At 37.9% G+C, this 15929-nt stretch overlaps 1 protein-coding gene across 2 annotated transcripts in view; it reads left to right on the forward strand.

Moving 5' to 3' along the window:
- Positions 1-11978, forward strand: part of POLN (DNA polymerase nu) — a 110606-nt gene extending 98628 nt beyond the window's left edge. For both annotated transcript variants that reach the window (XM_040556361.1, XM_040556360.1), the window contains exons 24-25: positions 8137-8198; positions 10561-11978. In XM_040556361.1, coding sequence (XP_040412295.1) covers positions 8137-8198; positions 10561-10629 — 131 coding nt within the window. In that variant the 3' untranslated portion in view covers positions 10630-11978. The remainder of the gene's footprint in view (positions 1-8136; positions 8199-10560) is intronic.
- The last annotated feature ends 3951 nt before the right edge of the window (positions 11979-15929 follow it).

The raw sequence follows: 15929 nt of genomic DNA on the forward strand, positions 1-15929 counted from the left end.
ACCATCTAATCAAAACAAAGAATCTGGGAAATATTTAAGTTCAATATATTGGGGGAATTGTAATGCTTTATTTTCATATATTAACATTTGACCTTTGAATACAGGTGTTCAGATCTGGTTTGAATTTAAAAAAACAACAACATACTATTCAATTTACCAGAGATTGCAGTATCTACTCCGAAAAGGCCAGTGTCTAAAAGTGCTGTAGTTTCAGAGTTTGGAAGTATAGTACATTGAATGGGATCAGTAAGACAGCATAGAATGATTTTCATTTTCGTATTTTACACCAACATTGGGATCAGTTTTGTTTAACGTTTTCATCAATGATCGAGATGAAGGGATCAAGTGCACTCTCAGTAAGTCTGTGGCTGATACCAAGTTAGGTGGGACTCTTGTTCTGCCTGAAGGAAGGCTTTGCAGATGGATCTGGATAAGCTACATTGATGGGTTGAGTCCAGTCACCTGACTTTAAATAGGGTAAGTGCTGAGTCCTGCAGTTTTAACAACCCCATGCAGCAGTATAGGCTTGGGGAGGAGTGGCTGGGAAGTTGCCCAGCAGAAAAAGACCTGGAGGTGCTGGTTGACAGCCATCTGAACATGATCCAGCAGCATGTCCAGGTGGCCAAGAAGGCCAATGGCACCCTAACCTGCAACAGAAATAGTGTGGCCAGCAGGACTAGGGTCCCTCACTACAAGAACATTGAGTTGCCTAAGCATGTACAGAGATGAGCAATGAATCTGGTGAAGGGACTAGAAAGCAAGACTTATGAAGAGCAAGTGAGGGAATTGGGGTTGTTTAATCAGGAGAAAATGAGGCTGAGGGGGCACTTTGTCACGCTCTACAACTATCTGAAAGAAGGCTGCAGCGAGGTTGTTGGTCTCTTCTCAGGTGAAAAGTGATAGGACACAAGGAAACATCCCCAAGTTATGCCAGGGGAGGTTTAGACTGAATATTAGGAAGAATTTTTTCATGGACAGGGTGGTCAAGCACTGGTGGTGGAGTCTCCATCCTTGGAGGTATTTAAGAGATCTGTGGACGTGGCACTAAGTGACATGGTTTAGTGATGGGACTTGGTAGGTCAGATTAATGGGTGGACTTGGTGATCTTGAAGGTCTTTTCCAACCTTGGTGATACTATGTTTCTATGATAAATTTGCATTAATTATTAAGTATATATTTGGGTATTATTATACCCAAAAGATGAAAATTGTTCACGATTGCTTTTAAGTATAGAAACTCACAGATTCTGCACTCATCAGATAAAATTCTGATGTTATTAGTGTGAATTTGTAGTAAATTCAGCAAAATCAATAATTTTCCAGTAAAACAGAGAAAACACTTGATTACCATGTAAGAAACTTCAAAAAGAATGAAATGACCAGCAGAATGTTTTACTTCAGAAATTATCAATCTTTTGAAAACAGTGTTGTATTTTAATTCTCCTTAATAGAGTTCTGCTGTATGGGTAGAAACTCATCAGAAGCTAGTACATGCCATTCCTCAAAGATGCGAGATAACACTAGCTAGCTGACTGAGGGTAGTTTCATCTGTGAGAAGGACTGTCTGCTGCTGAATTTGAACCTTGGTGGGAGTCAGAGGTTGGGAATCACTGGTCATCATAAATACCCTTCTCAGTATGTAGCAGATCCCAGCTGCCAAATCCTTGACTGCTCTGCTATATTTAAACAACTTGTGCTATGCAGTCTAGAGGTCTGAGATACCTTGGAAATCACCCTTGCTCTTAACACAGGCTGCCAAGCCTTCAGAATTCAACGTGGAAGTTTGTTTCATTCTACTGATTGAAGATTGATTTTTAAGTTTGTCTCTATTTGCCCTAAAAGGCAAAGAGAAAAAGAAAATTCTGCAATACAGTAATTTTCAGATATACTCAACATACCTCAGAACAGAAGAGTGATAAAATGTCTTGTCCTGAACACTGAAGACCAACCTAAGACATTGAACGCTGCCTTCTTTTAAGCAGTAATTAGTTCTGCTGCTGGTAGAACTAATAGTGCTCTTAAAAGTGACCGAAGCTGGCTCTTCCTTCAGTGTCATTAATGAGGATTTTGCATGACCTGAACAGGCAGAGGAAGGGTGCATCTCAATTAGCACGTAGCTTCCAGTGAGAAGTATGAGTAGGAAGCAAACCTCCCTATTGTCCCCAGTCCACAGTGTGAATGGTTTGGGCTCACATCACAGAGCAGTCTGAGAGCAGGTGACCCAGATTCCTTTCGGATGAAACTAAATAGGAAGACTTTTTTCCAATCTTTTCCAGTTATTTCAGGAGCTGTTAACTGAGGTAACAAATTTAGTATGAGTTTAAAGAGGAGTGTCAGAAGGATGTGGGCTTCTCATTCACTTCAGTGCTTTCAAAGTCCAGATATGATTTTCATCCCATTACCCAAAGTTCTCTCTCTCTCTCTGTAATGTCCTTACTCTTCTTATTTTTATTTGCTGATATTCTTTAGCTGTCAGCTTCATCTTTCCATATCTAATGGGGATTTTTGCCCATTCAGAAGCTTTAAATTACAGAATATGCTGACTTGCAGATCCCACCCTGAAGCTTAATGACCCAGAGAGAAATCTCAGTTGTACAATCACCAAGCTTGGGAAAGGTGAAGGCATGGACTTAAAGCTAAAGAGCAGGGTGTGATGGCTTTAATTGACTACAGATCAGTGGTGTGTTATTCTTCTGCGTTCGGTGTGAACCAAGAAAGCACTGGCCTAGTATTCAGTGTATTTGCATTCTGATTCCAGTCATGATTCTGATCTACTTTTTCGGGAAAGCAACGGCAAATATATGAGTAGAGGCTGAGTGTTGCCACCAAGCAATCATCATGCCAGTGCTTTCTCTGTTCCTTTTTAGGACTTCATAAGTCAGAACAAGACTTTTCAGTACTTTTCAGATTATTCTGAATCTTTTGAATTTGATAAACAAGAGGCAAGCAATAAGGTGTTCTTTTTCTTTTTTTTTTTTTTTTTTTATAACATCTTCTTTTCCACAAAATGCTGCATGTAAGTTGCTGGCTTTTATCTGTGTATCGGGGGAATACTTTCCTCAGACTCCAGCACCCACAGTTTCATAGCATGCTTACTGTTCACTCTGACAGGACAAGGCAAGACATTCTCTGTTTATAATGAAGCTTTGAGTGTCCAAGCTTTGACATACACTGAAATACAATATAGCGCATGCTGCTCTGAACTGTCTAATTTTCAACAAAGATACGGCATATTCACTTACTCAGTTCTTGAAATTCCCTAAATAGGGCAAGAAAAGGACAGCAAAAGAGCTTTATAAAAATCTTCATTTTCTATTGGAGGGTGCCTGGAAAGATCAAATCAAAACATTTGGCAGCAATTGGTTTGGTTTTGACAGAAGATTGTCAGTTTTACCATCAATAATCTGCCTGGTTTCTAGCCAGCTTGCCTGTCTGGCTTCCTCACATCCTGAGCTTTCAAGCAACCCAGGAAGCAGAAAGAGAGATGGTATTTTGGGAATGGCAAAAACTGGGCTCTCGGATCTGAGAGGGCTCAGCATCTCAGAGTTCTGAAATCTGTGTAATCAGGTAGACAGACGGTGCTCAAATCAAATTGTGAGTCTTCACAGGGACTTCAAAAAAGTGCTCAGGAATTCCAGAACCCAATTTTTCCTTTTGTGGGAGACTACCCATTTCTGAGACTACCTCTCCACACTCAGTTAGAAATGCCTATTTGCCCTTGGATTATTCTGAATACATGACCGCTAAAAGGGGGAATACACCTAGGGGCAGAGAAATGTAGATTTTATTTTTTTTTATGGTACAGGGATACCCGTAGATGCAACTGTAAGATCTGGCTTCTGATATATATTCCATATATACCTGTTGGATTTGAAAGGTAAACTTCGTCACTGGTGATTACTGTGGAATGTTCCTTGTCACTATGCTTGCTTAATTGCATCCATTAGTGAGAAGTATAATTAAATGAAAGCCACTTGCTACTTGAAATAATGTATTTTTCATATTTTTATAGAAATATATATATTCCAGTACTTCGTGTTGTACTGCTCAATATCACAATGAATTAGAATAATTTTTAAAGTTTTTTTTTAGAACTCATTTATGACTACACATTATTGATAGAAGTAAAGAAATTCATCTCTGCATCCTTTCTTATGTTTCATATCTGTAAAGCATACAGTTAAATTTTTTTTTCAGATTTTACTGGGTATAAAATATTTCAGCTGAAATACTTACTTGAAGAGTAAGAACACCGAAAGAACCAATCTAAGAAAAAAAATAAATTAAACTAAGCCCACTTGTTTTAAGATTCAGATCAGTTAAGATTATTGTCATGTAAGAACAATAGCTTAGATTTATAAAAAAAATAAAATCTGTCAGTAGAAATTTTTGGCTCATTCAAAATCCACAAAATTTCATTTTATTCTGCTACATTTTCTCACTTAATGAATACTGAGGCAGCTGCATGAAAAAAGTGCACATGTTCAAAGAGGGATTCAAGTAACAGAAGAACAAAAGAATGAACTGGTCATCACAAGGTAGTGACATTTTGTGTTCTCCGAGCTGCCTTTTTCTAACTGGAAAGACACTGATGCTTAAAATGCCTCTAGATAGCCTTTAATTTGTAAAAATCCCTATTCCATAGATCATATGACTGGCCAGCTTTGACTTGCTTCTGGAGTCATAATTTCATAGGTGAATGAGCTTGAAAAATGTCTTCACTTGGATAGAGACAAACAAGGTTTTGTTCCACAGCAGGCACACATGCCTTTTCTTTGCTCCTATTCACAACTCTTTCAATAAGCACATTTATTATGGCTAGTATTGACAAAAATCTAATACGTATTACAATTTTTGCTCCTCTGTGATGTCTTTACTTTGCTGTCATTAATATCGGGGGAGTAAATAAGAAATATATATAATATTTTAAAATGACATACTTACAAAACCTTCCAGAATGAGCATAACCAACAAATCCCATAACTGCTGACTATGGGGTTTGAGAGAGAAGTTGCAAAGGTTGGGAGAAGGGCATTTAACAGATGCCACTGCAGTATATGGCTGACTGCAAAGGAACATTTTAAAATTAATAATTAATGTGCCCTAGATATTCTAGGTACTTGACAGAACATAAATAATCATTCCCCCGAAAGCCTCCAATATAAATCTTTAAAGAGACAAAAAATTAGGGATGGTAGAGACAGATCTATTTAAACATCGTGTTTTTATTCTGTAAAGTATATGAGATAATTGTGTATATATAATACAATTGTGTATGCCTGGATACTTTATTTTGAGCACTCAGAGAGGAGAGTTTTTCAGGAGATCTGAGAGTGTAGAGGGAGAATCAGACATTATGTACATAGGACTAAAGGGGATCTCTCCTGTGATTACATATCACCACACCATATGGTCTCTTTTATAAATGATCATCTCCATATGAAAAATTACTCCCACTGGGAGACTGTTCAAGAATTTCCTCTTTCTGAAATCTAGAACTTTTAATTTCCAGCCTCAATGTATTCAGTCAGTTTACCTATTTATTTTTGTGCAAAACCAGCCATTAATTTAAATGCTTCCTTCTTCATTGTTTACTGTCTTAGCAGACTATTGAACAGGAATGGTAACACAGCTGCTTTTTCTTGACATTTCAGTTATCATTTTATATTTATTTATTTTTTAATTCAAAATCTGCTGTAAAATAGACGTAGGCAAATCTTTTGGAAGCTTTCAAAAGTATGATTTCAAAAGGCTGAAATGCGGTCAAAACCACTTGAGATTGTTTGAAATGAATGGTTTTACCATGCCACCCACTAAACTCTGGGAAGAGACAGAGAAGTCAGTGTGACATAAGAAATGACACAGGGAGCTGAACTGAAACAGAAAAACAAAACAAAACAAACAAACAAAAAAAACAAGGAAGAAAATGGAACAAATCCAAGGAGAGGTGGTTAATGGGTTGTCAAAGTGAATGAGGAACCATTAGGTTTGCTCATGTTGATGTGGCCACTTTCATCCGTGCTTTTTAAAATTAAAAACAGTTAAGGATGCAACAGAATTCTGGTCATGCCAAATGCTCTAAAACAAAAAGTGTATGAACCAACAGAGAAAGGTGTTGCAACCATCAGGGCCAATGTGAACCCCATTTGGGGGATAACAGTTATATGGGAGAGAATTAGTCCAATTTGGAGATCTAGAGATCTACGGGGAAAACTGTTCTAATCCAGTGCATGTGCATGCAGCACCTTTTATCATACATCACATCTTTTATCACATCTTTCAGCCCATGAATCAATGCTGCTGACTCACACTCCCTATTTTGTTGTACATCGGGGCTCTTTTCATCTAAAAGGGCTGTTCCTCCCGTTGCCTTGTTGGTCTATTGCTGTTTATTTATCTAACGGCTCAAAAAACCCAAGTTGTACAGAGTTGAGTGTGCCCTTAGATTGTACATAAGTGCTTTGGTGGAACACTACAGAGCTGAGTGATTCTGTAAGAGCGGAATCCAGAAGCTGTGCTCTCACAAAAGCTTTGTTCTGTCATAGCCATGACTTACCAATGATAAACTGTTTACCCCAGGACTGCCTGGCAATCCATTTAGCCTTCTGAAGGCACGCCGCCTGGTCACAGTGCCCTGATGTCTGCTGCATTGCTGATCTCCTGGAGCTGGCAGCTTGTTTAAATTCAGACTGGGCTTCTCAAGATGGAGGCAGTCCAGCACTGCTGTATTGATAAGCGTCTTGACTTGGAACGAATTTTAAATGGATAATTATTTAGACCAACACTTCCCCATGCTTTCACAAGTTGTGATTGTCATGTTTGTTTCTGCTCTCCAAAAATGATGCTGTGTCCCATGCCAGACCGTAAACTACCTCAAATCCAACATGAAGCAACTCTGTAGGTGTCAACATGTGTCAACATATGTCTCATTTTCCCCAGCCTTGGCACTTTAGCCACTGATCTTTTGAGTTACTGCATAATTTGGACTTCATGGAAAACCTTACGACAGCTCATTAGCACCCGAGTCTGAGCAAGCCAGCACAGAGTGGAGAAGCACTCCACTTCTGTTCAGGCAGAAGTTAGTTATCCTCCTCATTATTACCAAGCCATCCTCGGTGTCACAGATGTGACACAAAACATCACATACTGCTCTTCCGTGCTGGCATCATTAGAAAAGGTTTCGACAGCAGCCAGAGCAACAACCATATGCTGCTTCTTGGAGTTCTCATTGCTTCTTTACATCTAACCTCAGCTGCACAAGAACCATGATGTGCATCCAGGGATAACTTCAAAGAATCCTTCTAAGCAATCATGTGTTTTTCAGCCTAGTCATTATCACCACATATTGCATGCTCTGTTATTTCTCAGTTCTGTGGGGCACATGATGACATATATTATGTAGGCAGCCATCCTGTCAAAGCAATGGAGCTTGCTCAATAACTTTCTCGCTGGGGCTGCCCAGTATTCCCTTTTCACTTTCACTAGCCAGAAGTTACCTCCTTTTTAAAGCTATTTATCCACTGAATCTCTCTTCAATTATATTTTTTTAGAACCACATTTTGTTGCAGCAGAAATCTTTGTCAAGCAAAACACTAATTGGCCTGACCAAGGATGACAAATCAGGTCCCAAATGATTGATTTGGATTAATAATAGAGGCATTTTTCACAGTAATAGTGAGCATGGGGTTATGACATGATGAGTAGTTAAGTTACGTAAATCATACTGAAGTTCAATTGTTTTGATTCTTGATAGCTCAACTATCCCACAGGGAAGGTTATTTTTGTTTGTACTGAACTTGAAAGCTGAGAAATGCAGCAGTCAGGCAAGCTGTACCTCTTTATAACGTATATCGGTGCTTTACTTTTGTGTTTATGGAATATATAAGTTAAATAATTCTCCAACTTTCACCTAAATTTCAACTTAAAATAAGGAATTGAACTCTTCCACAAGAGATGAAATTTAACTTTAAAAAAATTCTCAATAAATTTAAATGGGTAGATTTTTTTTTTTTTTGTAAAAAATGCAGCTATTATGTAATGGAATATAAAGCATGGTTTGTTTGTTTGTTTGTTTTACTACATAACAGTTTTAACTGGAAAATAAAGCTGTATATTTTCAACTTTTTTGGCCTTACAGCATTGGTAAAAAGAACAATGGAATCCCTGCAGCAAACTACAGCCTTGGAAGTGCCACTAAAGGTGGGGGCAATTCTGAATTTCCATTATTGTCTCAGGCATATATAGTTTTGTTTGTTACTATCATCATATTAAGAATCTAGAGACAACTACGCTAACCTTCACTTCAATACCTTCATTTTCATATTTACAGGTAATGGCGTTTTAAAATTACCATAAAACTCCTAAAGGAAAAAAAAAAAAAGAAAGAAAGAAACTCAAAATCCATTTTGTAAAGCATGACTGTAGTACACTTTGTCTTACCTATACAAGTGCAGTAACTTCAAAATCCCTTTGATTTAATGCCATGACATTTCTGATGGGTGTGGTGGAATGAGAAATTGTGCCTTAACAGGCTTTCTGAAATGTACCAGGCATTCATTATTGCTGAAAAATTATTGCAAAAGATCTTTCTTTAGTAATTTTCACTTAGAAAATCGATCTTTTTAACATTTCTGAGTGGAAGCCAAACATGTAAAGCAGACAAAATTGCTGGTCACAGTTTGAAGGCCATCATTTACCAGAACAGCATCTGTAACAACCAAGTAGAAAACTAGACAACTATTGTATGTATGTTTCCATTTTATCTAATTGTAATTCTTATATAAGATAGTTATATTTTTCTCTCTGCAAGACTGGTATGCTTTGCTGCTAGGCTACTGCTCAGCACTTCTTGCTTCATTAAGGACTATAGTCTCTGGGAATCCATAAACTGAATAAGCAAGCAGTAGTCCAAGGGTTTCCCGTTTCCTGAGAAATGGAGTACTTGGTGTTGCCAGATCACTCATTCTCCAGTATTACTGAACAAGATTTGAGGACAGAAACAAGTTTATTCTATTTATTTCAGAAATGGTTACAACATGCAGACACCTGACACTCATGCTGCTGTAAGGTTCATACCCTTTGTTGAGGACATTGTCAGAGACAACGTCATTCATACTTTGCCTGACTACGAAATAAAATGTGAACAATTTAATAGGTTTGTAAGAAAGACAAATATTTACATCAATAATCAGAGTGTTTATAGGTACACAGGCAAAACACCACTTTAGTGTTACATATTTCAGACTAACCACTAACTGGCAAAAGTGAGTCCTTCCATTTTGTCCCATGGACAAAACGTAACACGCTGTCCTACTATGTCTTTTCATGTGTCAGAAGTGTCTGCTATCACGCACTGACAAATTCATCTAGATGCCTTAGCAAATGGATTCTACATGTCATTCTTACGAGAATAGCAATTAAATGACAACTGCATATTAATAGTAAAAAGAAACACAGCCTTGGACAAAAGGTATTTGTCTGGGGCTTTGAAAGATTAGGACATTTTTAAAGGCAGTATAACTATTAGGAGGTACCTGTATTTTTTCTCTTGTTTTGGTCTTCTTTTCCTGAGTAAATTACTGTAGGAGTCATGACATACTTTTACTCCTACTGCACATTAGACTACATGCATCATGAAGATATTTCATCTTTCTCTGAAACATCAAGAATGGATCAGTGGCAGAGACCAGATACAAAACATAAAGTGCAAACAGCTTGATCTCAGTGAAGAATTTGAGAGTTATCTTTAAAAAAAAAGCCTGTATTTTTGTTCATGTTGTTTATCCTTCTATATAGTAAATGTGTCTTTTAAGATTAGAGATGTTGAAGATGAAAAGATTTTTTTGAAATGCTTCTGCTTTCCCTCTGTACACTTGCTTCAACTAAATATGTATTATATGCTCTGTTAATATGAATATTATATTTTAATATGGAAGAAAAATGTCATTAAAGTAGAACACACATATCGTCTTAATGGGGAGATATTTCGTTTTCTTCTTTGAGGAAAAGGATCCTTTATCTTTGAAGTAGCTTCTTTTCCAAAATGTAGTCCTTGCTAATGAGGCAGCTTTCATGTCAGGAAATCTACTGTGTAACAGAGCACTGAAATAAAACCAAAGCAACAACAAATACACCCCAGGACTGGAAAAGTGGATGGTAAAAAAAAAAAGGAAAGAAAACAAACAACAACAAAAAAGCAACCACAAAAACCCACAAAAGCCAGTATCTTTATGCATTATTGAAAAAGTTGCGAATTATAAATGCTATGGTTTTGGTTGCTCTTTTGAAAAGCATAATAAGATAAATTTTGCTTTGGACTTTAACGTATTCCTTGCAATTCAGTTACATATATTTGCAATCTCAAAACTAAAGGATAACCTTAATTGTTAAGATATCTTAATACTAATTATAATTATTACTAGATATGAAGAGCATTTCACACTGGATAGACATGTAATCTAGAACAGTATCACCATCCAAAAGGAAAACCTAAAATAGTAATCTGTGTTTGTTTGTTTAAAACAATTTTTTTCTTTTTTCTTTTTTTTTTTTTTTTTGACAGGTTCCCTTGAAAGTGATTCTTACCACTGGGAAATCATGGGGGTGTATGACAGAATTGCAGGAGATGTAAAGCAGTCATCGGGGATGTTATTCAGTACCCGTACACCTCATTGGCCTATGCTGATTCCTCACTGAATCACTAGGCAACAGCGCTGCTGGATCTTTCATAAGCACCTAATACTCTGCATGTGAATTTTTTTACTTCATTTTGTCTGTAGCCCTAGGCAACAGCAGTGAGATAAAACTGGTTTTTACCAGTTCATTGTGTTTCCTTTAGCCAAGGTAACCAGCAGGGAGCTGCTTTTGTTCAGAGCTAAATTACTACATGTAAGAAATGAAGCAAGACAATATTAACCCTTTGGGAACGCGACAAATATATTTGAGTTAGATGGATGTTTAGATTTTAATATTAAATATTTTGTGAAGTGATTGTGTAAAAATACTTCTAATCTGATGTTAGAAAGACACTATTTGAACTGTATCAGCAGCTGCTCAACTGTTGTGTTCAGCTTATTTTACACTTTGTGAGTAGACGGCAGCTGCTGGTATACTGAATGTCGTTTTCCACAGACTTAGAAAAGAGTTCCTTAGAAATTGAGAGTTTTTACCTTAATTTGTTTTTAGGATTTTAGAGTTAAAGCAAGTAAACAAAAACTGCATTAACTGCATTTAAAATAGCCAGATTGTTGCCAATACAATTAATTTTGAAATCCATTTGTACACTGTACCCTTAGCATACTTTTGAGGAAGTATTATAGTTTTGTCTAATCTATTATTTTTATTACTGATGTAATGCTAAATATGGTTATATAAATTTGAGATTCAGACTTACAGTTTTTAGGATTCAGGCTTCTGCTTTAATATTTGGATTTATTATTGATATTTTGGTGTTCTGTAGAGTTTATTCTCTAAAGAAGTTTGTTTTATAAAACATTACTGGGTGCCAAATTCTGCCTCCATGATAGCTGAAGAAGAGACAATCCTCGAAGTCTACTAATTATTTAGAAGTTGAAGTCAAGCACAAAACTTTTACAAGATGTTCAGTATCTTTCAGCATTAGACCTCAAATGATCAAAGTAACATAATTTAAATTTTAAATGTGTATAGTTAAAGAAAGTTTGCAGCAGTTTTAATTTGTATCCTTAAAGAATTTTGCATTATGCGTAAAGGCATTAAACTATTAAACAACATTTTCTTATGTTGCATATTAATCATATGTCAGCTGAAATGAGTTAGTTGTTTCTAAAAATAGATCCTTATAGTTATAGAAGTAGTGGTGGTGATGTAAGGAAAATCAGAGCCTTCTGCATATTAATTGTGGGCCAGCTCTTTGGCTGGGGGGGTCCAGCCTGCGTGGCTGTGACACTGCACCAGGTCAGGCGAGCAGCGGGGCTGATTCCACCTTTCCAACAGAGAAGAGGTTGCATTAATTTTCTTCTGCTTTTTGCCTGTTTAGATATTTATATGAATATATATATAAATGTTTTGAACCTGTTAAAATAAGTTAACTAGTTTATTTTGTTGGGTTTCTACGTACACACAATTACAAAAGGAATTTTCAAGCTTTCTGTGTTTGCACTGGCTTTGCATAGGTGTGAAACGTTTCACTCCTCTTGAAGACCTACTGTTTTCAGGAGGCCTGTATTCCTGTATTTAGTAAGACTTCCTTCTCAAAGGCTACAGCACTAACCTTACTACTGTCGCCATTTTTTTTGTTTCCCCACTGATTTCCAGCTTGTGTGTTTCTTAGGGTGCATAGTTTAACTCGATAATGTATTTTTTCAAGTCCTAAAGAATATGAGGCTTACCCCTCAGCCTAATGAAAAACAAATACACACTTAAGAACATAAGGAACCTTGATCCTGACCTGTGGATTAATGTCTGAGCAAATACAGAGCTATATAGAACATATGGAACAAATTTTCAGACACAGCCTTCACACAAGAATGTCAGTCACAGTTCTGCAGAGACATGCTCTTTGTACAGATTGTCATACAGTGGGTGAAGTTAATATTTTGTTCACCTTGTGTCCTAGAGAGTGCTTGTGATCTCCTCTGGGCTACAGGGTCGCCCTTTTACTTTTACAACTTTTCTCTCAATTTGTATATTTCCAAAAAGGAAGACAACCAACCAATAAGGGCACTGCTTTATCACATACACCTGAGGGCTCGCTTTGCATATACTGGTGTGAGGGCAAACGGCAAACAGATACAAGCTGGGGGGATTGTTCAAGACCAAGGTCTCAAGACTTGGTGCAGTTTGTGTCCCCACAACTTGCATGCCATGAACTCAAGATCTCTTTCTAGTACTCCAGATTCTCCAGTAACGAAACTGTGTTTTCTTCCAGTTGTAGACTGTGAGTGAATTAGCATAGAGAGATTTATTGTGTAGCTAGGTGGAGACCAGAGCTCTTTGATGTTGTGCATGTAATCATCGTCACACATCATAACTCATTGGATGTGTTCTTCAATCTTTTGTTCTCCACAAACAGCCAGGTGGGTACCTAGTCCTCACTACCTGCCCTGTTCTGCTGTGTTAAGGTACAGATTTAGTGGGTTATTAGATCTCTCAGAACTCACAGAAGTGGGCCTCAAACCTCCTGACTGGATCAGTTTCTAATGGATAAAATCCCAGATATCGAGAAGAGTGCTGACTGTCTGGGACAACTGCTTTGACTTTGCCATCCATTCCTGCTGCCTCCCATCCTGCACTGAAAGTAGGTTTTTGAAACAGTTGTGTTTTTCAAATTGTGGAAAAGAAGAAGTATTTCTAGTGTTTGCTGTTAGTTTCCCAACAAAGTCCACTGGACAAGGCATCAGTTTTACACCACTTGTGCTGACCTATGTGTTGCTGTAAATTCATAGCAGTACAGTTTTTCCAAGCTACCCTGCAGCACGCCTGAATCTAAAGAGCCATTATACGGAAGCAAGGCCAGTCCTGACCACAGATTTCCTCCCAAACAAATACAGGTGAAAATGTTCTGTATTTGATGATTGCCAGGAATTCTTTTTGGGTGGCACAATAATTTCACACCAGTGAACCCTTATTATAATAAATGATGACCTTTTCAGGTTGTTTTGGTTTGGCGTGAAGGGGACTATAAAGCAAGGATAGGCTGGAGTGGGAGCAATCATAAGAGCCCTTTTCAACCCTTAAAACTCTCAGTTTGACCTCCAGAATGATTCCTTTTTCTCACAACCCATGAGATTGTACTGGAAGGGCAACAAACAGAGCTTCTGTTTGAAATACAGAACCCTACAGAAGCAGTGATCAAGGAGTGCGAGAAACATCACAGAAACGATGGGGAGAGGGGAATAGCTGGCTCGGCTTAGCTTCGGTGGGTGGAAATTTCCCTAATTGATTCTCTGAACATGGCAAGAACCCTATTGGAATTGCCTTATATCTTTGGCTTCGGTCACAGTTTTGTCTTTGGTGGCCTAAATCTTCCCTGAAATCATCTGCAAATCTTTTTGTTTGCTGGGGAAGGAGCACTGTTTGAAAACACTTTAATGTTTGTGAGAAATGTAACAGCAGAGCTATTTGCTGGCATTTTCATGGCTGTGGCATGACCAATACATATCTGCCCAGGCCTTGAATCTTTTTATGTCTACATACCACTGTGGAACAGTGGGACTCTGATCTTGAATGTCGATCCAACTCGATAATAACCATAGCTCAAACACCAGTCTCAGATATTATGTGAGCAAGAGTGTTTACATGTGGGAAAAAAAGCGTATTGACATATTTTTTGAAACTGAGAGTAGATTAAAAAGGTGGATCTGCTAGAGCATCCAGGACATCATTTACTCTTGGTAATGATGAAGAAAAACCCCTTAAAAGTAAACTCATTTCATATTTGGGAGTCCACAGAGCCAGATCTTGTTTAATCTGACTTGAAAATAAGGCCAAGGAATGGGATGAAGGTTGAATTATGCCTTCCCGATGTATTTCCTCAGTGTCCTAAAATGTCTCTTCTGTCTTCCCTGTTAAAAACCAGACTAGGTAAAGCCCTGAATAACCCGGTCTTGTCCTCATTGCTGACCCCACTTTGAGCAGGAGGTTGGATGAGAGACCTCCTCAGGCCTCATCCAACTTAAACCTTCTATGATCCTCTGTCATTCTCCAGCTGAACAGCGGCAGTCATCTGGCTGCAAGACAAAACAGAGATTCCCTTCAGATATTCTGCTGTACCTCATTAAAGTAGACAGAGCTGCACCAGAAGAAGCCCCAGAAATGTTTGGGGATTTCATTCCTCCTTCCCACCTGTGTTGGCTGGTTCGGTGCCAGCATTTACTATATTTCCTGGCTCATGGGCTCACTTTGGGTTGGCAAACTTCCTTTTGGTATTAGCAGGTTGTCAGAAACATTCAAGGAGTGGAAAGGAATCACTTCTCGTTTCTACCATTCTGCAATGGTTTTAGTAGGTAGAGTGTGTCTGGGGGTAAAAATAAGTTTCAATTATATGCTATCTTTGCTTTCCTGGGAATCTTCCACAGCCTGATCGGCTCTTTTCTACTGAAAACAGCAACCTACAATCAGCTTGTTCTCTTTAGACATCTCTGAAGTGCACTTCTACCACCCATTTTTGTAAGGCCTTCTCGTGTGATCGAGTGTGTATTTATTATCCTCTGCAAAGCCAGGCAATTTGTTATCCTCTCTGCTCTCTCAGTTGTACAGACTTGGGTTTTGAATTCTGGAGCTCCACCTTCCAGCTGAGCTTTCCAGATATTTGGTGTGTTTTTCCATGTCACCCTCTCCTTTCGGTACTAATTACATGGCTAATATCTAGATTCTTTCTTACTCACCTTTTCTTTCTACACTGATTGTTTAATCCATTGCTTACCCTTCCTCTGCACTTCACAGGTACTGTTATTATCAGTAGTAAAACTCTATTAACTTCCCAAAAGATTTTTTAAAAGTTGCATAGTGTTCTTCCTCTAACCCCCATGCCCTCAGCTTGCCAACTTCATCCATTTGGCATAGCATTTATGCATTTATGAGATGATTTTCTGACTAACCAGGTTTTTACTGAAGTTGTTCATGTCTCGACCAATTTTTCCATGGCATCAAAAATTGACTGAGGAAATTCTCTTTCTTTCCCCCCCTTTTTTTTTTTTTTTTTGGCAGATTCATCTGCTATGCACACTGAATTTATCACTTTCTAGTTATTCAAAAGCATCGTGCATCAGGTTACAATCCTATTTTCCTATTTTTATATTAAACTGAGAGCTATACTTAAATGTTTCTGAGAACCAGCCTCCATCCTCCCCACAAGTGGCTCCCACCTCTTACATTGCATTTCTGCTCTGAATTACTGTAAGTCTGAGGGGAATTAAGGATCTCCCTGGATTACCTTGGCCTCCTTGCACT

The sequence above is a fragment of the Cygnus olor genome, chromosome 4, assembly GCF_009769625.2.
Source record: "Cygnus olor isolate bCygOlo1 chromosome 4, bCygOlo1.pri.v2, whole genome shotgun sequence".
Lineage (NCBI taxonomy): Eukaryota > Metazoa > Chordata > Aves > Anseriformes > Anatidae > Cygnus > Cygnus olor.